Genomic DNA, 23,259 nt, shown 5'->3' with positions numbered 1-23,259 from the left:
GCCAGCAAGAGGAATGCTCCAAGTGTGCTGCCAGAAGCAAAGCTCCATCTTTTAGGAGCCAGCTCAGCTCACTTCCCTGCCAGGCAGTTGTGGAGGAGCCTTCACTTGAAGTGCTACAGTAAGAAATGGTCTCCTGCCACAGGATCAGCTGTTGGGACAGCCCTGGGGCTGCTGGCAGTGAGAAGTGCTCAGCATGCGGCCTGCCAGCTCCTCCCCACACATCAACCACACCTCAGCCCCTCCTCAGGCCTGGGAGCAGCCCCTGCAAACGAGGCTGCTCTCTCTGTCCCATCTCTTCCTAACAGGATTTCCATTCCCTTGCCTCTGGAGGCTTCTGCTGCTTTAAGAACCACCTCTGCCTTTGCTCTTTGCATGTCCCAGGCTGCAGGAGGTGGTGCTGGGCCATGAGCAGCAGCTGGAGCCTTTTCCCCTTCGTCAGCAGAAGGTGTTGGAGACAACATCTGTAAGTCGTTACAGAGGGGAAGGTTAAACTGGCTGGGGGTGCCCCAGGCATTCAGAGCTCCAGAGCAAGTGAGAGCCTTCACCAAGCCCCTCCAGAGGCTGAAGTGTTCCAGCAGAGCTTGAGCAGCACTGGCTTTCCAGCCCCAAGGAAATCCAAGATGCCCCAGGCAGAGAGGGGATGTGCTCACAGGCTGCTCAGAGTCAGGGAAGTGCCAGTGGTTCAGAACTGGGAGACTGCCAGGACTCCAGTCCTTCCCCAGGGAGGAGACTAAGGTGGACAGGGAGGTTATCCCCCCAGGCAGGGTCCCACAGCTGTGAAGAACTGATGGTGCACAGGGGACAGAGCCCCAGGGTCAAATCAGCCCAAGCTGACAGCACTTTGGGTAGGTGACCACCTGCTCCTTTCTGGCTCCCCAGCAAGAGTGCCAGGGGCTCAATCCTGCCAGGGCTCAGAGCAGGGCACTGCAGATGGGGGAAGGGGAGGGAGTGACCTGTCCAACCCCAGTCAGAGCACCCAGTTGGCCATCCTGAGAAACCACCCTGGGGTGAAACAGGGCTGAGCCGTGGCTCATCAGCCTGCAGGAGTTAGAGGTTAGTTCTGGTCTGGGTTATCATGCAGAGGTCTCATGGGTGAGTCCTGGTTTAGTGCTGGTTTTGTCACACCTCACAGGCAGGGGTACCTGGATTGGTTTAGTTATCAGGCTGGATGTAGATCTGGCGCTGAGTCAGCACTTGAGAAAGTTCCCTCTGCAACTGCTTATACTTTTGGTTGTCAGGAATAGCATCAATAGATCTACAGAGAGCAGTTTGGAAAGGAGGGGAGCAAAGAGGGAAAAGAAGAGTCAGGAGAACAGGCAGCTGGCAGTCTGGAACCCACCAGGCTAAACACACAGCTCAGGAGAAAGAGGAGACAGGCTGGAGGGGAAGCAAAGCCCCAGGGCTCTGTGCCCTGCACCAAGTGCCTCAGGCAGAGGAGAGAGATTGGCTGACAGCAGCTTCAGGCAACCTCCAGCAGGACAAAGGCTGTCACAGGTTTCCTTCTCACGCCAATAAATGCTTCCTGCCTAAAACCCTGCACACCACAAGTGCAAACGAGAGGCCTGGTTAGGAGAGCTGGGGTTTGGAAAGCCCCCAGCCAGCTGCTCCTCCAGAGGCTGCCCACACTGCTCAGGCAGCAGCCCAGGTGATTCCCTGGCACCCTCCCTCCCTCTCCATTCACCTGCCAGGAGGTGAGAGAGAGGACAGCGCTGTGCTTGCTGGTGCCCTTTGCACCCTCACTCTGCTAGGAGGCTCAGCTGAGCTGTGCAGATGAAAGGCTTTGGCATCCTGATTCTCTACTTTGAACAGGAGAGAGCAACCAGCTTGGGACTTCTAGAAACCCTGACCAGAAAGGAGCAGGGGGCTGAAGAGTGCAGCAGCTTCCCTAGCAGGGAGACTGTTCCTCACTTCCTCTGCTCTAGCACGCTGAACTCTGACCAGCAGCGGGGAGAGAACAGGAAGAACTTCAACCAAAGCCTAAACACCACAAGCCACGACCCTCGGGGCTTAATGCTGGGACTGGTTTGGTTAAACCAGCAGAAAGAGAAGCCAGAAGCTAAATGTAACCTCCAGGACCACGAAGGCTCAACCCTCCTAATTAAAACTACCTCTGCGGTCCAAGTGTTGCTAATTGGGCTGCTTCCTGCCTGCCCCGGGGAACAAAGGATCGAAACATTGCCATAGCTACAAGGTAGAAGTGTTCCCAGCCCCCACACAATCGACAGGCACGGGGAGGTGAACAATCAGCGACGTGAAAAGCTTCGTGTAGGGAAGGGGAGGCTCAGCAAACAAAAGCAGCTCAGCGCCGGGCTGGGGACGGCACCACAGGGGAGCAAAGGCGGTCCAAGGGGCGGCTGGGGAAGCTCTTACCTCAGCCCATTGACGATGTCCTTTGTCTTGCCGAAATAGATCTCGTTCAGCGTACTCCTGATTTTGTTTTCCATGTCCTGGAAGAGAAGGGAGAAAGCAGGTCCTGGTTTCAGCAGCTGGGCTCAGCCTTGGCATCCACCCCCGGCACAGCACGGTGCAACCCCTGCCCTGCTCCTTGCAGAAGCAGCAGGACTCCCGCTCTGCTCCCACCGAAGACAGAAAGCTGCAGCTCTCCTCCTGTCCTCCCTCTCCTCCTGTCCTCCCTCTCCTCCTGTCCTCCCTCTCCTCCTGTCCTCCCTCTCCTCCTGTCCTCTCCTCCCAGTTCGCTGCTGCAGGCTCCAAGTACCTAAAGGGGCCTGGAAGAAAGCTGGGCCCGGGCTGCTTGGCAGGGCCTGTTGTGCCAGGACAAGAGGTGAGGGTTTGAAACTGAGAGACTCAGGGTGAAGGGAGAAATGGTTGACCCTGAGGGTGGGGAGAGCCTGGCCCAGGCTGCCCAGAGAGCTGGGAGGTGCCCCAGCCCCTGGAACCATCCCAGGTCAGGTGTGGGGCTGTGAGGAAGCTGCTCCAGTTGCAGCTGTCCCTGCTGGCTGCAGGGGGTGGCACTGGATGAGCTGTTACGGTCCCCTCCCACCCCAAGCAGCCTGGATTCCGTGGCTCGGTGCCTTTCAGCACCACGAGAGGGCAGCTTCACTCCATGTCTGCATTCAGCTGCAGGAAAGGAAAACGCCTCTCACCCCGAGCCTCCTCTCTCCGGGCACTGAAGAGACTACCAGAGCCAAGTCTGTCATTCAGCACAGCCAGCAGCTCCACACCTCTGTGCTTCTGGGCTGCTCTGGAGGTCTGAGCTGGGGACTGCTTCGTTAAAGCTGCACTGAACACATCCAAGTGCCAGGGGCTGCACTTTGGCCACAACAGTCCCAGGCAGTGCCACAGGCTGGGGGCAGAGTGGCTGAGAGCAGGCAGGCAGAGAGGGACCTGGAGGTAGTGGGGGACAGAAGCTCCTGAACAGGAGCCAGCAGTGTGCCCAGGGGGCCAAGAAGGCCAAGGGCATCCTGGCCTGCAGCAGGAAGAGTGTGGCCAGCAGGAGCAGGGAAGTCCTTGTGCCCTGTGCTCAGCACTGCTTAGGCCACACCTGGAGTCCTGTGTCCAGTTCTGGGCTCCTCAGGTTAGGAAAGAGGTTGAGCTGCTGGAAGGTGTCCAGAGAAGGGCAAGAAAGCTGGGGAGGGGTCTGGAGCACAGCCCTGGGAGGAGAGGCTGAGGGAGCTGGGGTTGCTTAGCCTGGAGAGGAGGAGGCTCAGGGGAGACCTTCTTGCTCTCTCCAACTCCCTGCAGGGAGCTTGGAGCCAGGTGGGGGTTGGTCTCTTCTCCCAGGTAGCCAGCCCCAGAACAAGAGGACACAGTCTCAAGCTGTGCCAGGGGAGGTTCAGGCTGGAGGTTAGGAGAAAGTTCTTCACTGAGAGAGTAACTGAACCTGCAGCAGGCTGAGGGTGTGGGCAAGAGAAGCTGCAGCAGGCTGAGGCTGTGGGCAAGAGAAGCTGCAGCAGGCTGGGCTGGGGGCAAGAGAAGCTGCAGCAGGCTGAGGCTGTGGGCAAGAGAAGCTGCAGCAGGCTGGGCTGGGGGCAAGAGAAGCTGCAGCAGGCTGGACTGGGGGCAAGAGGAGCTGCAGCAGGCTGAGGCTGGGGGCAAGAGAAGCTGCAGCAGGCTGGACTGGGGGCAAGAGGAGCTGCAGCAGGCTGGGCTGTGGAGGCTGCCAGCACTCACCTCTACCAAGCGTCCGATGTTGGCTATGTGCGGAGAGGAGTCACTCACAGTCTCGTCTCTCTCCACCTGCAAAGGAAAGACACAGCTGCGTTGGGGGCAGGGAAATCAGGCTGGAGGTGAGCAGAAAGCTCTTCCCAGCAAGAGAGATTGGCCATTGGGATGTGCTGCCCAGGGAGGTGGTGGAGTCCCCGTCCCTGGAGGTGTTCCAGAGGGGACTGGATGTGGCACCTGCAGCCATGGGTTAGCTGCCAGGAGGGGCTGGGTGCCAGCTTGGACTTGCTGAGCTCTGAGCTCTTTTCCAGCCTGGTTGGTTCTCTGGTTCTATGACAGGTGACAGGAGGTGTGTGACAGCTGGGAGAAGTGGGTCCCAACACCATGCAGAAAGTTCTTGCAGTGTGCAACAGACTTGGAGACATTAGGGAGGTGGTTTAGCAGCAGTGGCTGAGCAGCAGGGCTGGGTTGTGAGCTCTTAGTGAGTGGTTAGACTTGGGGAGCTTAGAGGTCTCTTCCAACCTCACCAGTTCCATGAGGCCAAGAAACTCCAGGACTTGACCAAGGCTCCCAGGCTGGTACCAGAAGTGCAGCATAATGAACCCCACTGCTGACAACACAGGCCTGCTGCAGACAGGCCCTGCCTAGAGCTGTCCTTCCCTACCTAGCAAGGGCCTGCAGCCCCAGGGCAGCACAGCTGTGGCACCAGGAGCAGCACAGCACATGGAGATGAAACCAAGGCTGCTGCTGCTGCTGCTGAGAGGCAGGGCAGGGTGCTGCTGTCAATGCAGCAGCTGGGAGCCATCCCTGCAGGAGCAGCTCTGCTGCTTTGCATCTTCATCCCAAGGGCTGCTCCTGACCACAGGCAGGGCAGGGTCTCCACTCTCAGCATCCCCTGGCAAAGGGCACCTCAGGCATTATCATAGTGTCATAGTATCAGTCAGGGTGGGAAGGGACCACAAGGATCAGCCAGTTCCAACCCCCCTGCCATGGGCAGGGACACCCCACACTAGATCAGCCTGGCCAGAGCCTCAGCCAGCCTGGGCTTAAACACCTCCAGGGACAGGGCCCCAACCACCTCCCTGCACAACCCAGTCCAGGGCTTCACCACTCTCATGGGGAAGAACTTCCTCCTCCCCTCCAGCCTCAATCTCCCCACCTCCAGCTTCATTCCATTCCCCCTAGTCCTATCACTACCTGAGATCCTGAGCAGTCCCTCCCCAGCCTTCCTGTAGCCCCCTTCAGATCCTGGAAGGCCACAATGAGGTCACCTCAGAGCCTTCTCTTCTCCAGACTGAACAGCCCCAACTCCTTCAGTCTGTCCTCACAGCAGAGCAGCTCCAGCCCTCTGCTCATCCTCCTGGCCCTGCTCTGGACCCACTCTAGCACATCCATATCCCTCTTGGAATAGGGGCTGGTCAGTCTGGAACTGGATGATCCTTGTGGTCCCTTCCAACCCTGAATGATACTGTGATACTAACAGAAGGCTCCAGGGAGACCCTGGAGCAGCCTGCCAGTACCTGAAGGGGGCTCCAGGAGAGCTGGGGAGGGACTTTTGACAAGGGCTGGGAGTGCCTGGATGAGGAGTCCCAGCTTTGAGCTGGAGAGGGCAGATTGAGACTGGAGATGAGGAAGAGATTCTTCACAGTGAGGGTGGGCAGACAGTGGCACAGGCTGCCCAGGGAGGCTGTGGATGCTTCCCCCCTGCCTGGAGGTGTTCAAGGCCAGGCTGGATGGAGCCTTGAGCAAGCTGGGCTGGTGGGAGGTGTCCCTGCAGTGGGAGGTGTCCCTGCAGTGGGTGCTGCCCCCTGCAGTGGGTGCTGCCCCCTGCAGTGGGTGCTGCCAGCATGCTCGGGGGGCAGTGCCTGAAGAGGAGAGGCAGGCACCTGCAGCAGGTGAGATCTGTCAGCACTGAGAGCAAAGCTGGGGAGCTGAGCCTGCTGCACAGCACCAGGCTGCTTCAGCTCATCTGCCTGTGCCTGGCCAGAGCCCCCAGCTGCCCCTCTGTGCTCAGGAGACAAACCACACTCCCCAGCTCAGCTCTGGCCAGACACAGACAAGCTGCTGAGCAGTGAACACATCCCAGGAGCCTCAACTGATACAAGATGTGCTGAGATGGCAGGGAAGCAAATCTGGGAGGGGTGGGGGAGAAATGTAGTGGGAAGAAGTCTTCAAAGGGTTTCACTAATCCCACTGAATTCTCTTACCCATCTGTTCACATCCCTCCCTCAGGGTAGGGTTTACAAAGCTGGGCCAGCTACAGGTTTCCTCTCCCAAGCCAAGTCTCTGGGAGGCTGGGGGAAGCATGTCAGCTAGCTGGCCCCCTGCAGGCAGCACAGGACTTGGAAGGGGGGGGGGTGCGGGGTGGGGGTGTGTGGGAAGAGGCCAAGGGAGGTTTAATTTGGCCTTTAGATTGCAGCCAGATTGTTTACACGTGATGGAGACCCTGCCTGCAGAGGGATCCAGTTGCAGCAGAGGGGAAATGTAAGTCTGGAGTGGACAGCCAGACATCCAGGCAGCAAATCCACCCAGCCTGGGGCAGCTGGCAGCAGGGCACTGACTGCCCCCCTGCGTGGTCCCCCCTGCATCCCCTCCCCAGCTGGCCAGGCCGAGCCAAGCCCTGTGCTAAAGCAGCAGCTCTGCAAACCCCACTGGCTGTTCTCTGCCTGATTACATCTCCATAAAGCCTGCTGCCAGGAGGCAGAACAGTTTTATGTGCTCTGGAAGGCCAGCCGTGAGGAGAGGCTGCTGGCAGGGAGCTGAGGGGCAGGCAGCAGCCAGGGCAGACGCTCAGCCCAGGGGCTGGGGCTGCAAAGGTTCCTTCCAGGGGCTCTGCCTGCAGGACCTCAGCAGAAAGCTGCTGCTCAGGAGGGAGGAAGGGGAAATTCCATCCTCTGAGCTGCTGTTAACAAGCAGCTCCTCTGCCCTCTGCTGCTCCCCATCTGCTGTTGGTTGGGCTCAGCCCAAAACCTAAGGCTCCAGAAGGAGCCCAGGCCAATCTCCTCTCCTGCCCTGCCTCCCTCCCCCCATCTGCTGCAGCCCGGCTCAGGGGGACCTCACTCTGCTGGCTCTGACAGGCTCTGGGTGGCTGTGGGCACTTGGGATGGTTCCTGCTCTTTGGGCTCTCTCTTTGGAGGCAGAGTTAATGCAAGGAGAGAAACTGGAAGCTGGATAAACACTTTGTGGCTTAACAAAACCCAGCAGAAAGGTTAAGGAGGAAGCTCCTCCAGCACCCTGCTCTGGAGCACAGAGCCCATCCACAGCTGCCCTGGCCACACAGGGATGTGACAGCCCCTGCAGTGAAACAAGCTGAGCTGTGAGAGCTCAGGGCTGCAGGCCATGGGCAGTGGGCAGGCTGCATGCCATGGGCAGTGGGCAGGCTGCAGGCAGTGGACAGGCTGCAGGCAGTGGGCAGGCTGCAGGCTGCAGTCTGCAGGTTGGAAGGGACCTCAGACATCATCACCTCCAACCTCCCCAGCCTGGGCAGGGACTCCTCTCAACCAGACTCAGCTGCTCAAGGCCTCACTCAACCTGGCTTTGAACACCTTTAAGGAGGCAGCCACAGCCTCTCTGGGCCACCAATTCCAGACTCTCACCACCCTCACACTGAAGAGCTTCCTCAGCTCCACTCTAACCCTGCTCTGCCTCAGCTTCAAACCCTTCCCCCTTGCCCTGGCTCAGACACCCTCAGGAGAAGTCTCTCTGCAGCCTTCCTGCAGGATCCCTTCAGCTCCTGGCAGGCAGCTCTGAGGAGCCCCTGGAGCCTTCTCCTCTCCAGGCTGCACAGCCCCAGCTCCCTCAGCCTGTGCTCACAGCAGAGCTGCTCCAGCCCTTGGATCATCCTTGTGGCCTCCCCTGGCCTCACTCCACAGCTCTGTGTCCTTCTGCTGGGGACAGCAGAGCTGGAGGCAGGATTGGAGTGGTTTGGCTGTCAGGGAGGCACAGCTTGGCCTCTCTCTCCAGTGCTGATTTCTAACCAGACACAGGCAGGTTGTAAGCCCTGCAGGCATCACCTGAGAGCTTGCTTCATCCTCCTGTGGTCTTAAACCAGAGCACCCAGAGGTATCCTATGGCCTTAAGCCAACTACATCCAAAGCTATCAGCACATCTAGGGGTGCTGCCCCAGCTCTCCACACCAACTGTCCAGCTCAGCTCAACTCTTCTGCTCTCTGCTCTGCTCTGCCAAACCTTCATCCTCCTGTGAAGCAGAAATGGTTCCCCAGCCAATTCCTGCCCAGCACAGCTCTGCTGTGCTCTGCACCCCCAAAGCACCACTTGGGCAGCAGTCAAAGAGTGCCTGCAGGAAGCTGGAGAAGGGCTGAGGGGAGACCCCCTGGCCCTCTACAGCTCCCTGGATGGAGGCTGGAGCAAGGTGAGGGTTGGTCTCTCCTCCCTAGGATCAGGACAAGAGGAAATGGCCTGCAATTGTGCCAGGGGAGCTTTGGGTTGGGCATGAGAAGAAACTTCTGCCCTGAAAGGCTTCTCAGAGCCTGGCCCAGGCTGCCCAGGGAGGTGGTGGAGTCCCCATCCCTGGAGGGGTTTCAGAGCTGCAGTGCTGAGGGCCATGGCTTAGCCCCAGCCTTGGCAGGGTTAGAGATTGGTTGGGCTGGATGGGCTTGAAGGTCTCTGCCAACTAAATGATTCTGATTCTACCTCCACAGGCAGGCAGAGCCCAGGCTGCCCCAGAGCAGCCTCCCCCCAAGCCCTGCAGAACTTCCCACCTTCACCAGACCCCACTTGGAGTAAGCAAACCCAGGCCCAGCTGTGCTGCTTTAATCTGAGCTCCCAGGCTCCACTTCCTCTACAGCTTCACATCCTCCCCTGCCCACACCTCCCTGTGTAAATAAACTCCAGCTCTGGAGCCAAGCTTCTCCCTCAGCAAACCTGCACTTGCTCAGCAGGCTCAGCCTGCCCTGGGCTGCAGACACACACCAGGCCCTTTGTGTGCCGCCAGGGCCCAGCCAGGCACCTGCTGCTCTACCCTGCAAGGAGGGGGCTCCAGAAACACATCCAACAAAGTGCACTTGTGACTGGCTGCCAGGCAAGGGGGAGCTGGGGGTGCTGGGTGACAGCAGCTGAACAGGAGCCAGCAGTGTGCCCAGGGGGCCAAAAAGGCCAAGGGCATCCTGGCCTACAGCAGGAAGAGTGTGGCCAGCAGGAGCAGGGAAGTCCTTCTGCCCTGTGCTCAGCACTGCTCAGGCCACACCTGGAGTCCTGTGTCCAGTTCTGGGCTCCTCAGGTCAGGAAAGAGGTTGAGCTGCTGGAAGGTGTCCAGAGAAGGGCAAGAAAGCTGGGGAGGGGTCTGGAGCACAGCCCTGGGAGGAGAGGCTGAGGGAGCTGGGGTTGCTTAGCCTGGAGAAGAGGAGGCTCAGGGGAGACCTTCTTGCTCTCTGCAACTCCCTGAAGGGAGGTTGGAGCCAGCTGGGGGTTGGGCTCTTCTCCCAGGCAGTCAGCCCCAGAACAAGAGAACACAGTCTCAAGCTGTGCCAGGGGAGGTTCAGGCTGGAGGTGAGGAGAAAGTTCTTCCCAGCAAGAGTAATTGGCCATGGGAATGTGCTGCCCAGGGAGGTGGTGGAGTCCCCATCCCTGGAGGTGTTCAAGAGGGGCTTGGATGTGGCCCTTGGTGCCATGGTTTAACTGTCAGGAGGTGCTGGGTGCCAGCTTGGCCTTGCTGAGCTCTGAGCTCTTTTCCAACCTTGGTGATTCTATGATTCTATTCAAGGTCCCTCCCAGCCCCCTTCCAGGTTTCCATGATCCCCTCTCAGTCCCAGCCCTGCCCTCCCAAGCTGTCCCTTCCCAGATGAACGGAGAGGGCTGCTTGCTGCCTTGCCCTGAGTGTGACCTGCAGACAGCAGGCATGATGAGCAAGCCTTTCCACACAAGGTGGCATTTCCACCTGGGAGGTGCTCAAGGCCAGGCTGGATGAGGCCTTGAGCAGCCTGGGCTGGTGGGAGGTGTCACTGCCCATGGCAGGGGGCTGGCACTGGATGACCTTGAAGGTCCCTTCCAACCCAACCCATTCTATGGATCTCTAAAGCTTCTCTCTGGGGGAGAGCTAAAGCTGCTTGCAGTGCCTAAGTTTGCTGCAGGCTGCACAAGAAACCCCCTCCCAGAAAGCCAAACTGAGCCCTGCTGTCCCTGGGTGCTGTGGCCAGCTGGGCTCACAGCCAGCCAAAAGCCTTGCACCCACTTGAGTCCAGCCTACAGGAAGGGCTGAGGGCTAAGAACTCCTCCTGACACAGCACAGCTGCAGGCAGTGTGAAGATCTCCCTTTCCTGCCCTGGGGTCTGAGGAGGCTCTGTCCTGGCCTCTGCCAACAGCAAAGCTGCAGCCCAGGGGCAGGCTCTGCAAGTGGAGTTTGCATTGGGTGTGCAGGAGCAGAGCATCCTCCCCCCTGGGGCCTTCTGCTGGCTCCTGGCACTGCAGGCAGGCCTCTGCTTTCATGCATCACATCTGAGTGGGAGCTGATCTGCTGAGAGAAGCAAGCCCCTCCCCATGCAGCTCAGAGGGTGCAGAGTGGCAGCAGCTTCAGGCCAAGGGGTACTGAGGACACCCAGCCCCAGCAGGCTCTCTGCTGTCCTTGGCACAGCTCTCACACAAGCAGAAGGGCCAGGGCCAAAGCCAAGCCCTTGGCCTTCACTTCACAGCTCTGGCTTCAAGCATTAGCAAGGCCTGGGATGAAGGATTTGGCCAGGTCACCAGAACTGAGGTGTGATGAGTGCAGCCACTTCCAGAGCAGGCAATGCTCTCTGTCTCCAGAAGCCTTTTTGGTTCCTCCTTCCCCCTCCTGCTTTTCCAGCAGCTCCTTCTACAAACCAACCAGGTGGAGAGAAAACTCAGCCAGGCCCAGGCAGGCTGCTGGGCCTGCAGTGCTCACACCAGCTCCTCACACCAACCACTGCAGCTCCTCACACCAACCACTGCAGCTCCTCACACCACTGCAGCTCCTCACACCAACCACTGCAGCTCCTCACACCACTGCAGCTCCTCACACCACTGCAGCTCCTCACACCAACCTCTGCAGCTCCTCACACCTCTGCAGCTCCTCACACCAACCACTGCAGCTCCTCACACCACTGCAGTTCCTCTCTGCCTGGCCCAAACCTGTGCAGCAAGACAAAGTGCTGAACAGAGCCTGCATTGTCCTTTGTAACAGCCCTGAAGCCTCACAAAGGAGCTCCAGCCCCTGCCAACCTCTCCACTCACTCAGGACCACACAATGTGCCTCCTGTCCTCCAGACTTTACTGCTCCCCTCCCTGGTTGCCACAGGCCAGACCTTGAAGGCAGCAGCAGCGTGAAGGAGGGAGGCCTGCAGCCTTCAGCAGGTGGCTGGGGGCAGAAGGACCTCCAGCCAGGCCCAGCAGAGACTCAGCACTGCTTGAACAGGCAGCAGGCTGGCACCACCCTGCAGAACATCAGCTCCAGAGGAAGTCAAAGTAATTAACAGTGGCACAAAAACCTCAGAGGCTCAGGAGAGGCTGCTGGGTTTCCCTGGGGTTTGAGCACATCACTGCCCTGCTGCTGCAGCAGGAAAACCCTGAAGGAGGAGGCTGGAAGAGAAGCAGCAGAAGGAAATGGGCAAATCCCAGGGGTAAAAGTCAGAAGGGACCTCTGGAGCTCAGCCAGCCCAAGCCCCCTGCCCCAGCAGGGCAGCCACAGCAGCTCACCCAGCAGCACAATGCCCAGGGGAAGTTGGAAGCTCTCCACACCAGGAGACTCCACAACCTCTCTGGGCAGCCTGCTCCAGGGCTCAGCACCCTCACACCAAACAACTTTCTCCTCCTGGGTTCCAGTTTGTGCCCTCTGCCCCTTAGTCTGTCTGTCCCTGGGCACCACTGAGCAGAGCCTGGCCCCAGCCTCTTGCCCCCCAACCTTTAGCTCTTGCTGAGCATTGCTCAGCTCCCCTCTGGGGCTGCTCTTCCCCAGGCTCAACAGCCCCAGGGACTCTCAGCCTTTGCTCCTCAGATTTCCACTTGAAGGAGCACCAAAAGCCAAGCTAAGACTTCAAAGCGAGTTTCAGCTCCTGCTGGCTGCTTCTCTTTTGCACTGAAAGCTCTGCTGCCATCAAGCAAAGCTGCAAGGTTCCCCCAGCAGCCACACACTTGTGAGCTGGCTGCACACACACACACCCCACCCCAGAACCCACTTGCTGTGCCTGCCTGGGGCTGCTGGGGAGCTAGAGCTGGGCAGAGGATGGCAGGCCTGGCCCTGCAGGGCTGGCATACCTGTCTGGTAAGGCTCCCTCCAAGGTTCATGGTACCAGAACCAGTTTTATTAGTCTGCAGCCAGAGCATCACTGTGGAGGTCAGCTTGTAATGAGCAGTACGACCACTGGACTTCTCCTGCCCAACAAACAGAGGGGAGAGAGACAAAAGAAAAGAGGTTAAAACCCCTCCCAGAAACCAAACACTGCCTGGCCCAGAAGACCCCCCAGGCAATGACCCCCCCGAGGCAATGAACCCCCAGGCAATGAGCCCCCCCCAGGCAATGATCTCCCCCCAAGGCAACAGCCTCCCTCACACAGCCCATCAGCAGTAAGCTTGCAGATGACCCCAGGCTGGGGGCAGGAGTTGATCTGTTAGAGGGCAGGAGAGCTCTGCAGAGGGACCTTGCCAGGCTGGGCAGATGGGCAGAGGCCAAGGGCAGGAGATTGAACACATCCAAGTGCCAGGTGCTGCACATTGGCCACAGCAACCCCAGGCAGAGCTACAGGCTGGGGGCAGAGTGGCTGAGAGCAGCCAGGCAGAGAGGGACCTGGGGGGAGTGGCTGACAGGAGCTGAACAGGAGCCAGCAGTGTGCCCAGGGGGCCAAGAAGGCCAAGGGCATCCTGGCCTGCAGCAGGAAGAGTGTGGCCAGCAGGAGCAGGGAAGTCCTTGGGCCCTGTGCTCAGCACTGCTTAGGCCACACCTGGAGTCCTGTGCCCAGTTCTGGGCTCCTCAGGTTAGGAAAGAGGTTGAGCTGCTGGAAGGTGTCCAGAGAAGGGCAAGAAAGCTGGGGAGGGGTCTGGAGCACAGCCCTGGGAGGAGAGGCTGAGGGAGCTGGGGTTGCTTAGCCTGCAGAAGAGGAGGCTCAGGGGAGACCTTCTTGCTCTCTCCAACTCCCTGCAGGGAGGTTGGAGCCAGGTGGGGGTTGGTCTCTTCTGCCAGGCAGGCAGCCAGCCCCAGAACAAGAGTCCACAGTCTCAAGCTGTGCCAGGGGAGGTTCAGGCTGGATGTTAGGAAGAAATTCTTCCCAGCAAGAGAGATTGGCCATGGGAATGTGCTGCCCAGGGAGGTGGTGGAGTCCCCATCCCTGGAGGTGTTTAGGAGGAGCCTGGCTGAGGCACTTGGTGCCATGGTTGAGTTGATCAGATGGTGCTGGGTGAGAGGTTGGACTTGCTGAGCTCTGAGGTCTTAACCAGGTTGGAAAATTCTATTCTATTCTATTCTATTCTATTCTATTCTATTCTATTCTATTCTATTCTATTCTATTCTATTCTATTCCATTCCATTCCTCTATTCCATTCTATTCTACTCTATCCCATCCTGTTCTACTCTGTCCTATCCCATCCCATCCCACCCCATCCCATCCTATCCTACCCTACCCTATCCCCTCTTGTCTCCTCAGCCCAGCCCCAGTGTGTCCATCCCCCTCCACCCCCAGAGCCAAGCCAGGCAGAGCCATCCCCCCTCCCCTTCCCTTGGCTCTGCTGCCTGATGAGTGCTGCTTCCCTGCAGCCCTTTTCCTCCCCCTGGGCTCCCCAGGCTCTCAGCTCTCCTGGGGTTCTGTTGCTCCCAGCTCTGCCTCCTCTCTACCCAAAGTGCCTCAGGGAGCTTTCCCAAAGGGGGGGGGGGGGGGGGGGGGAGGGAAGCAGTTTGGAGCCCCCCAGCACACCAGCTCCTTGTGCCCCCTCCCTGTGCTCTGCACCCCCCTGGGGCTTGTGTGCCCTGGGGGCTGCCAGCTGCCCCAGAGGCTGTACCTGAACCTCCACCACGTGGATGGAATCCCAGCAGCCCTTAATCTTCTTTGATCCGTCTCCAGCTTTCTTAATGAGGATCACCCCAGCAAAACCATGATCCAGATCCCAGAGGTAGACAGAGGAGACTCCACCTTCAAAATACCTGCAGGAGGCAAGGCAAGACGGGGGTTAAAAGCAAGCAGGGGGCAAGGCAGAGGCAGGGCTCAAGCAGCAGCTGAGAGCAGCAGGGTCCCTGCAGCCTGGCAGAGGCTCTTCCTTTTCCTTCAAGCCACCTGCAGCACTGCAGCCAGCCCTGCTGCAGCCAGCTCTGCTGCAGCCAGCTCTGCTGCAGCCAGCCCTGCTGCAGCCAGCCCTGCTGCAGCCAGCTCTGCTGCCCCCAGCACAAGGGGGCCATGGAATTGAGGGGACCATTGAATTGAGTCTGCCTGGCTTGTCTGGAGTGAGAAAGACCTGGAGCTGTTGGAGCAGAACCAGAGGAGGTCACAAAGGTGATCAGAGGGCTGCAGCACCTCCCCTCTGGGGCCAGGCTGGGAGAGCTGGGGCTGTTCAACCTCCAGGGAACCCTTAGAGCAGCCTGCCAGGGCTGCAGGAGGGCTGGGGAGGGACTTGTGATCAAGGCTTGGAGGAATAGGATGAGAGGGGAAGGGTTGAAGGTGGAAGAGGGGAGAGTGAGAGTGGAGATGAGGAAGGAATCCTTCAGAGTGAGGGTGGGAGAGCCTGGACAGGCTGCCCAGGGGGGTTGGGGATGTCCCCTGCCTGCAGGTGTTCCAGGCCAGGCTGGCTGAGGCCTGGAGCAGCCTGGGCTGGTGGGAGGTGTCCCTGCCCATGGCAGGGGGCTGGCACTGGATGAGCTTTGAGGTCCCTTCCATCCCAGCCCCCTCTGTGAATCTCTGAAGAGAGCCCCAATGCCTTGCCAGTGCAGGCACCTGAGGCTGCCCCCCAGCCCCTGCTGGCTCCAGCAGGGCTCACAGCATCTCCCCCTCTCATTTCCATTCCATGGGCTGCTCCTGCTGCCCAGCACCAAGCCCAGCCTGGGCATTCACAGCTGTGAGGCCCAAGGTGAGCACTTCCCCTTCCAGCCCTCAGAGCCTCCTGAAAGGGCTCCACAGGCCAGCTGGGGAGAGCCTTTCAGCAAGGGCTTGGAGTGACAGTGGCTGTGAGCTGGAGGAGGGGAGCTTGAGGCTGGAGAGGAGGAAGAAATCCTTCAGAGTGAGGGGGGGGAGACTCTGGCACAGGCTGCCCAGGGAGGCTGGGGATGTGCCCTCCCTGGAGGTGTGCAAGGGCAGCCTGCATGAAGCCTTGAAGCAACCTGAGCTGGTGGGAGGTGTCCCTGCCCATGGCAGGGGGTTGGAACTGGCTGATCTTGAGGGTCCCTTCCAACCCAAACCATTCAGCTCTCCCTGGAGGTGTTCAAGGGCAGCCTGGATGAAGCCTTGAAGCAACCTGAGCTGGTGGGAGGTGTCCCAGCCCATGGCAGGGGGCTTGGAACTGGCTGATCTTGAGGGTCCCTTCCAACCCAAAGCATTCAGCTCTCCCTGGAGGTGTTCAAGGGCAGCCTGGATGAAGCCTTGAAGCACCCTGCTCCAGTGGGAGGTGTCCCTGCCCAAGGCAGGGGGCTTGGAACTGGCTGAGCTTGAAGGTCCCTTCCAACCCAAAGCATTCAGCTCTCCCTGGAGGTGCTCAAGGAAGCTGTGGCCATGGCACTGGGGCCATGGTGCTGCTGGGGTGATAGTTGGCCTGCAGGAGCTTGGGAGGTCCTTTTCCAACCCCAAGCACTGCCCTGATTCAATCAACCAGCCCTGCCCTGGCACATCTTTAGTAGTCAGGAGGTGTTGGGTGATGATCTTTGAGGTCTTTTCCAACCTCATTGATTCTATGACTGTGCTCAGAACCCCCTCAGAGAGAGGAGAGCTCCACAGGCTGACTTCCAGCAGGCAACTCCCACCAAGCAGCAGCCTCTGCAGACCCCCCCTGGGGAACTCACCAGTGGGGTTTGGTTACTGCAGGGCCTGGGGGCTTCACTTCCAAGGCAAGAGAGCCCTCCTCTGACAGCAGGGCAGAGAGCAGGAGGGAGCAAACAGCCACCTCCAGGAGGCCCCAAGCAGCCCCTGGGCTGAGGCAGTTCCCCTTCTCCCCCCTCACCTTCTGAGCTTAATGAAGAGAGAGACCCAAAGCCAGGCTGGGGGAAAGTTCCTCTTACCTACTGCACTTTGATCCCAGGGACATGAAACAGGGGGGGAGGGGGGGCTGGGGAGAGGGGGAAGCAAATCAGTTTGATGTGGGTCACCTTTGTGAGCTTTCCCATCAAGGCCTTTGTGGGGATCTTAAGGAGGTGCTAAAATGTTGTCTGAAGCCACATCAAGGCAGCTGGGGGAGCTCCTGCCAGAGCCAGCAGAGCACAGCTGGAAGTGCTTTGGCCTGCCCTTGGCTGGCTCATGGCTCCAACCCAGCAGCAGTCTGCCCTTCAAACACCACCAGGCCCCTGCCATGAAAGCTGCTCTGCCCCAGCCCCAGCCCCAGCCCCAGGCAGGCAGCTCCAGGCTCCAGCAGCAAGGCCTCAGCCTGGGCAGAGAGGCTGAACCCCAAGGCACAGCAGGAGAGCAGCAGCCAGAGCCTGCCCTGGGCTGCAGCAAGGCAGAGGCCCTGCAGGGCTGCACTGCTCCCTCCTGGCAGAGAGCATCTCCCACTCCTCCCTGCAGGCAGAGAGCATCTCCCACTGCTCCCTGCAGGGCTGCACTGCTCCCTCTGGGCAGAGAGCATCTCCCACTGCTCCCTGCAGCAAGGCAGAAGCCCTGCAGGGCTGCACTGCTCCCTCCTGGGCAGAGAGCATCTCCCACTGCTCCCTGCAGGGCTGCACTGCTCCCTCCTGGGCAGAGAGCATCTCCCACTGCTCCCTGCAGGGCTGCACTGCTCCCTCTGGGCAGAGAGCATCTCCCACTGCTCCCTGCAGCAAGGCAGAAGCCCTGCAGGGCTGCACTGCTCCCTCCTGGCAGAGAGCATCTCCCACTGCTCCCTGCAGCAAGGCAGAAGCCCTGCAGGGCTGCACTGCTCCCTCCTGGGCAGAGAGCATCTCCCACTGCTCACTGCAGGCAGAGAGCATCTCCCACTGCTCACTGCAGGGCTGCACTGCTCCCTCCTGGCAGAGAGCATCTCCCACTGCTCCCTGCAGCAAGGCAGAAGCCCTGCAGGGCTGCACTGCTCCCTCCTGGGCAGAGAGCATCTCCCACTGCTCCCTGCAGGGCTGCACTGCTCCCTCCTGGGCAGAGAGCATCTCCCACTGCTCCCTGCAGCAAGGCAGAAGCCCTGCAGGGCTGCACTGCTCCCTCCTGGCAGAGAGCATCTCCCACTGCTCCCTGCAGCAAGGCAGAAGCCCTGCAGGGCTGCACTGCTCCCTCCTGGGCAGAGAGCATCTCCCACTGCTCACTGCAGGCAGAGAGCATCTCCCACTGCTCACTGCAGGGCTGCACTGCTCCCTCCTGGCAGAGAGCATCTCCCACTGCTCCGTGCAGCAAGGCAGAAGCCCTGCAGGGCTGCACTGCTCCCTCCTGGGCAGAGAGCATCTCCCACTGCTCCCTGCAGGGCTGCACTGCTCCCTCCTGGGCAGAGAGCATCTCCCACTGCTCACTGCAGCAGGCAGAGCCCTGGCACTGTTGGGTTTGCAATCACAGCAACAGTCAGGTTGGAGAAGAGCCTCAGGGTCACCAAGTCCAACCCCAGAACCCCACTCCACAAGGCTCTCCCCTAAAACACAGCCCCAAGCACCACATCCAAACCACCTTCAAGCACAGCCAGGCTTGGGGACTCCACCACCTCCCTGGGCAGCACATCCCAGTCCCTGACCACTCTTTTTCCTGCTGTCCAGTCTGAACCTCCCCAGTGGCAGCTTGAGGCTGTTCCCTCTTGTTCCTGTCAGAAGAGCCCAGCACCAACCTCTCCACAAGCTCCTTTCAGGCAGCTGTAGACAGCAATGAGCTCTCCCCTCAGCCGCCTCCTTTCCAGCTCCTTCAGTTGCTCTTCATCAGATTTATCCTCCAGAAAACCCCTCTGAGCTCCCCCAGCCCAGCCCCACCATGGCCATCCAACCCACTGCCATGGCCACAGCTCCCTTCAACACCTCCAGGGAGAGAGCTGAATGCTTTGGGTTGGAAGGGACCTTAATAACCATCCAGTTCCAAGCCCCCTGCCATGGGATCTCAAAGCTCTTTTCCAACCTGGTTAAGCCTAGCCTACCCTGTCCTACCCTATCCTGCCCTATCCCACCCTGTCCTACCCTACCCTACCCTATCCTGTCCTATCCCATCCTGTCCTACCCTACCCTCTCCAACCTGATCTCCTTCCATGCCCAGGTGACTGTCTGGTGGCTGTGGGGCAGGCTGTGGATGAGGTCTGCCTGGGCTTCAGCAAGGCCTTTGCCACCATCCCCCACAGCAAACTCCTGCCCAAGCTGTCAGCCCCTGGCTTGGGCAGCAGCTCTCTGAGCTGGGTTAGGAACTGGCTGGAGGCTGAGCCCAGAGGGTGGTGGTGAATGGTGCCACAGCCAGCTGGCAGCCAGGCACCAGTGGTGTGCCCCAGGGAGCAGTGCTGGGCCCTGTGCTCTTTAACATCTTCATTGGTGATCTGGAGGAGGGGATGGAGTCAGTCATTAGCAAATTTGCAGATGACACCAAGTTAGGAGCAGATGTTGGTCAGTTAGAGGGTAGAAAGGCTCTGCAGAGGGACCTCGACCGACTGGACAGATGGGTGGAGGCCAACAGGATGGCATTGAACAAGTCCAAGTGCCAGGGGCTGCACTTTGGCCACAGCAACCCCAGGCAGAGCTACAGGCTGGGGGCAGAGTGGCTGAGAGCAGCCAGGCAGAAAGGGACCTGGGGGAACTGGTTGATGGTAGGCTGAACATGAGCCAGCAGTGTGCCCAGGGGGCCAAGAAGGCCAAGGGCATCCTGGCCTGCAGCAGGAAGAGTGTGGCCAGCAGGAGCAGGGAAGTCCTTGTGCCCTGTGCTCAGCACTGCTTAGGCCACACCTGGAGTCCTGTGTCCAGTTCTGGGCTCCTCAGGTTAGGAAAGAGGTTGAGCTGCTGGAAGGTGTCCAGAGAAGGGCAAGAAAGCTGGGGAGGGGTCTGGAGCACAGCCCTGTGAGGAGAGGCTGAGGGAGCTGGGGTTGCTTAGCCTGGAGAAGAGGAGGCTCAGGGGAGACCTTCTTGCTCTCTCCAACTCCCTGCAGGGAGGTTGGAGCCAGGTGGGGGTTGGTCTCTTCTGCCAGGCAGGCACCCAGCCCCAGAACAAGAGGACACAGTCTCAAGCTGTGCCAGGGGAGGTTTAGGCTGGAGGTGAGGAGAAAGTTCTTCCCAGCAAGAGAGATTGGCCCTTGGGATGTGCTGCCCAGGGAGGTGGTGGAGTCCCTGTCCCTGGAGGTGTTCCAGAGGGGACTGGATGTGGCACTTGGTGCCATGGTCTAGTCATGAGGTCCTGAGCCCCTGGCCTGAGCACAGCTCCCTGACAGCTCCTCTCCCCCTCCTCCTCTGCCCCCAGGAGCACAGCAGCAGCCTGCACAGCAAGCTGGGGAGCTGTGTGTGTGCAGAGGGAGCAGGTTTCCCCCTCCCCCATCCCCCCCCAGCTGCTGAGCCCAGCCCAGGCTGTGCCTGGACTCCTCACAGGTATTTCCAGGAACTGCTCCCAGCACACCCAGGTGCAGAGGGCCCTGCAGCAGACATTCCACAGCACTTAGGCATGTGCAGCTCCAGTGCCAGCTGCACTTCAAAGCCCACATCTGGACCATGGAGGTGAGGGGGGATGGGGGGGGGGATGACTCCAGGGTTGTGAAGTGCAAGGAACCTCCCCCCCAGGGCAAGGCAAACTGCACCCAAACCATGGGGTCCTGAGGGCTGCAACCCCCCCACCCCCGCAGGGCCTCCCATTCTGCCACCTTGCATCATTTCATGCTCTGCATGATGATTTCTGCCCCCCTCCTGCCATCCCCTTGTTCCTGGCAGCTGGAAACTAATGAGCAAATCCCTCCTGAGAAGTCACCTGGAAACAGCTCCATCAGGCAGCTCACCAGCAGGACAAGAGGCACTCTGTAGCATGGCCAAGCCAGGGACTGCTTCATTAACCAGCAGGAAGTGCTGGCTGCTCACCAATCCCCAGGCCATGCCCAGCCCCTGGCTCCCTGCACAGCCAGCTCCATCCTCCAGCAGCCTGACACAGTTTAGGCTCTGCCAGGTTGGGGAGGAAGGAGGAGGAGGGGGGGAAGAAAAGAAAGCCCCAAGCCAGCAGCAGAAGTCTGCTGTGGTGTGGATGAAGCCTGCCAAAGTCTGCCCAGGCTGCAGGCTCCATCTGGCACAGCTCTCTCCTCCCAGGCTGGCACTGCTCAGAGGCACTGCAAGAGGGCTGCTCTTTGTTGTGCTCCTCTGCTGCCTTCAGGGCCCCAGCACTCAACACTGAGCACCAGGCACAGCTCTGCCAGCACAGCTCTGCCCAGAGAGCAGCCCTGAGCACAACAGACTGTGGGCAGCAGGGGCAGGGAGGGGATTCTGTCCCTCTGCAGTCCTGGGGCAGCTCTGGAGCCCTCAGCACAGCACAGACCTGGTGGAGCAGATCCAGAGGCCACAGCAGGCACAGCTCTGCCAGCACAGCTCTGCCCAGAGAACAGCCCTGCCACAAGCCCTGAGCACAACAGACTGTGGGCAGCAGGGGCAGGGAGGGGATTCTGTCCCTCTGCAGTCCTGGGGCAGCTCTGGAGCCCTCAGCACAGACCTGGTGGAGCAGATCCAGAGGCCAGAGCAGGCACAGCTCTGCAAGCACAGCCACCTGGGCCCAGGGAGCAGCCCTGCCACAAGCCCTGAGCACAACAGACTGTGGGCAGCAGGGGCAGGGAGGGGATTCTGTCCCTCTGCAGTGCTGGGGCAGCTCTGGAGCCCTCAGCACAGACCTGGTGGAGCAGATCCAGAGGCCACAGCAGGCACAGCTCTGCCAGCACAGCTCTGCCCAGGGAGCAGCCCTGCCACAAGCCCTGAGCACAACAGACTGTGGGCAGCAGGGACAAGGGAGGGGATTCTGTCCCTCTGCTGTGCTGGGGCAGCTCTGGAGCCCTCAGCACAGCACAGACCTGATGGAGCAGGGCCAGAGGAGGCCACAGCAGTGCTGGCAGGGCTGGAAGCCCTCTGCTGGGAGGCCAGGCTGGGAGAGCTGGGGTTGTGTAGCCTGGAGAAGGCTCCAGGGAGACCTTCTGGAGGCCTTGCAGTGCTTCAAGGGCTGAGCAGAAAGCTGGGGAGAGAGTTCTGAGCAGGGCCTGTTGGGACAGGACAAGGGGGGATGGTTTGGAACTCAAAGAGGGAGATTTAGACACAAGGAAGAAATGTTTGCCCCTGAGGGTAGTGAGAGCCTGGCCCAGGCTGCCCAGAGAGCTGGGAGGTGTCCCATGGCTGGAACCATCCCAGGTCAGACTCTCTGGGGCTGTGAGCAACCTGCTGTAGTTGGGGATGTCCCAGCTGGCTGCATGGGGGTTGGACTGGATGAGCTTTAAAGGTCCCTCCCAACCCCAAGCAGCCTGGGATTCTGTCCTCTGGCTTTCCAAGGCAGCCTCACTCCAGCCTGGCAGGAACTTCCCCCTCAGGACCCAAGCCCTTCAGAGAGTGGTGCCTGAGGAGAGTGCTGCATCCTCAGAGCTGACCTCCTACCCCCAGCCTCCCCCCTCCCCAGCCCAGCTTTTATGCAAGCACAGAGAACTGTGGAGCAGCCAAGGAGGAACCTCCTCCTCTGCTGGCAGTCCCAAACCTCAGAAGGCAAGCATGCAGCCTGCACAGGGCTGCTCCCAACTCAAGCACCCAGAGAGGGAAAGACCAAGCAAAGCAGCAGAGGAAGAGGAGCTGATTCAGCTCCCCCAGCACAGCACCAGGCTGAGGGTTCAGAGAATCAGAGAATGGTCAGGGGTGGAAGGGAGCTCAAGGCTCAGCCAGCTCCAACCCCCCTGCCATGGGCAGGGACACCTCACACTGCAGCAGGTTGCTCACAGCCACATCCAGCCTGGCTGCAAACACCTCCAGGCAGGAGGCTTCCACCACCTCCCTGGGCAGCCTGTGCCAGGCTCTCACCACCCTCCTGGGGAACTTCTTCCTCACATCCAATCTCAATCTCCCCACTTCTAGTTCTGCTCCATCCCCCCCAGTCCTATCCCTCCCTGACACCCTCAAAAGTCCCTCCCCAGCTTTCTTGCAGCCCCCTTCAGATCCTGGAAGGCCACAATGAGGTCTCCTGGGATCCTTCTCCTCTCCAGCCTGCACAACCACAACTCCCTCAGTCTGTGCTCACAGCAGAGCAGCTCCAGCCCTCTGCTCCTCCTCGTGGCCCTTCTCTGGACACCTTCCAGCCCCTCCAGATCCTTCCTGGCACAGAGGCTCCAAAACTGGACACAGTACAGAACTTGTTGCTCAAGGGTTTGCTCCTCCTGTCTGCTCCAATCTGTGTGATGTGAACTCACAACTTCAGCCTTGACTCTGGTTTGAGTTCTGAGCTGCCTGGGGGTGAGTGAAGGAAGGGAGCCCAGCCCTGCTCTGCTGTCCCAAGGAAATTGTTTAGCTGTCAGAGCAAACACTGTTGCTTGTGTTTGAAGGCTCCAGCAGCATCTTGGCAGCTCAGGCTTCCCTTCTGAGCCTTCATCTTGGCCTTATCAGCCTAAGCCTGAGGCAAGGAGCTCACAGATGACATAACCCTGATGTCACACCCTATTGTGCAAAGCCCCAGCCAGCAGTGAGACGCAAAGTCAGGTTGCCTTAGTGCTGGGATGCATAACAAATGCAGCTGGGGACAATCTGCAGGGCCCTGACTGTGCAAACCACAGCAAGCAGCAGGGATAGGATAGGATAGGAGAGGATAGGAGAGGATAGGATAGGATAGGATAGACCAGGTTGGAAGAGACCTTCAAGATCATCAAGTCCAACCTATCATCCAACACCACCTAATCAACTAACCCATGCAACCAAGCACCCTGTCAAGTCTCCTCTTGTGTGGCCAGCAGGAGCAGGGAAGTCCTTGTGCCCTGTGCTCAGCACTGCTTAGGCCACACCTGGAGGCCTGTGTCCAGTTCTGGGCTCCTCAGGTTAGGAAAGAGGTTGAGCTGCTGGAAGGTGTCCAGAGAAGGGCAAGAAAGCTGGGGAGGGGTCTGGAGCACAGCCCTGGGAGG

The 23,259-nt window shown here is 59.6% G+C and overlaps 1 protein-coding gene across 1 annotated transcript in view; it reads right to left on the bottom strand.

Moving 5' to 3' along the window:
* Nucleotides 1–1,100: 1,100 nt before the first annotated feature.
* CAPZB (capping actin protein of muscle Z-line subunit beta) overlaps nt 1,101–23,259 on the bottom strand; it is a 74,856-nt gene continuing 52,697 nt past the window's right edge. Inside the window, exons 5-9 of the mRNA XM_068162710.1 lie at nt 14,083–14,224; nt 12,349–12,465; nt 4,132–4,197; nt 2,371–2,447; nt 1,101–1,255 (exon numbers count right to left, since the gene is read on the bottom strand). Coding sequence (XP_068018811.1) covers nt 1,153–1,255; nt 2,371–2,447; nt 4,132–4,197; nt 12,349–12,465; nt 14,083–14,224 — 505 coding nt within the window. The 3' untranslated portion in view covers nt 1,101–1,152. The remainder of the gene's footprint in view (nt 1,256–2,370; nt 2,448–4,131; nt 4,198–12,348; nt 12,466–14,082; nt 14,225–23,259) is intronic.

The sequence above is a fragment of the Melanerpes formicivorus genome, unplaced genomic scaffold (genome assembly GCF_026170545.1).
Source record: "Melanerpes formicivorus ecotype bairdi unplaced genomic scaffold, bMelFor1.0.p_v2 SCAF_67, whole genome shotgun sequence".
Classification (NCBI taxonomy): Eukaryota; Metazoa; Chordata; class Aves; order Piciformes; family Picidae; genus Melanerpes; species Melanerpes formicivorus.
Note: the sequence above shows the minus strand (reverse complement) of the source record. Positions and strands in the feature narration are given on the sequence as shown.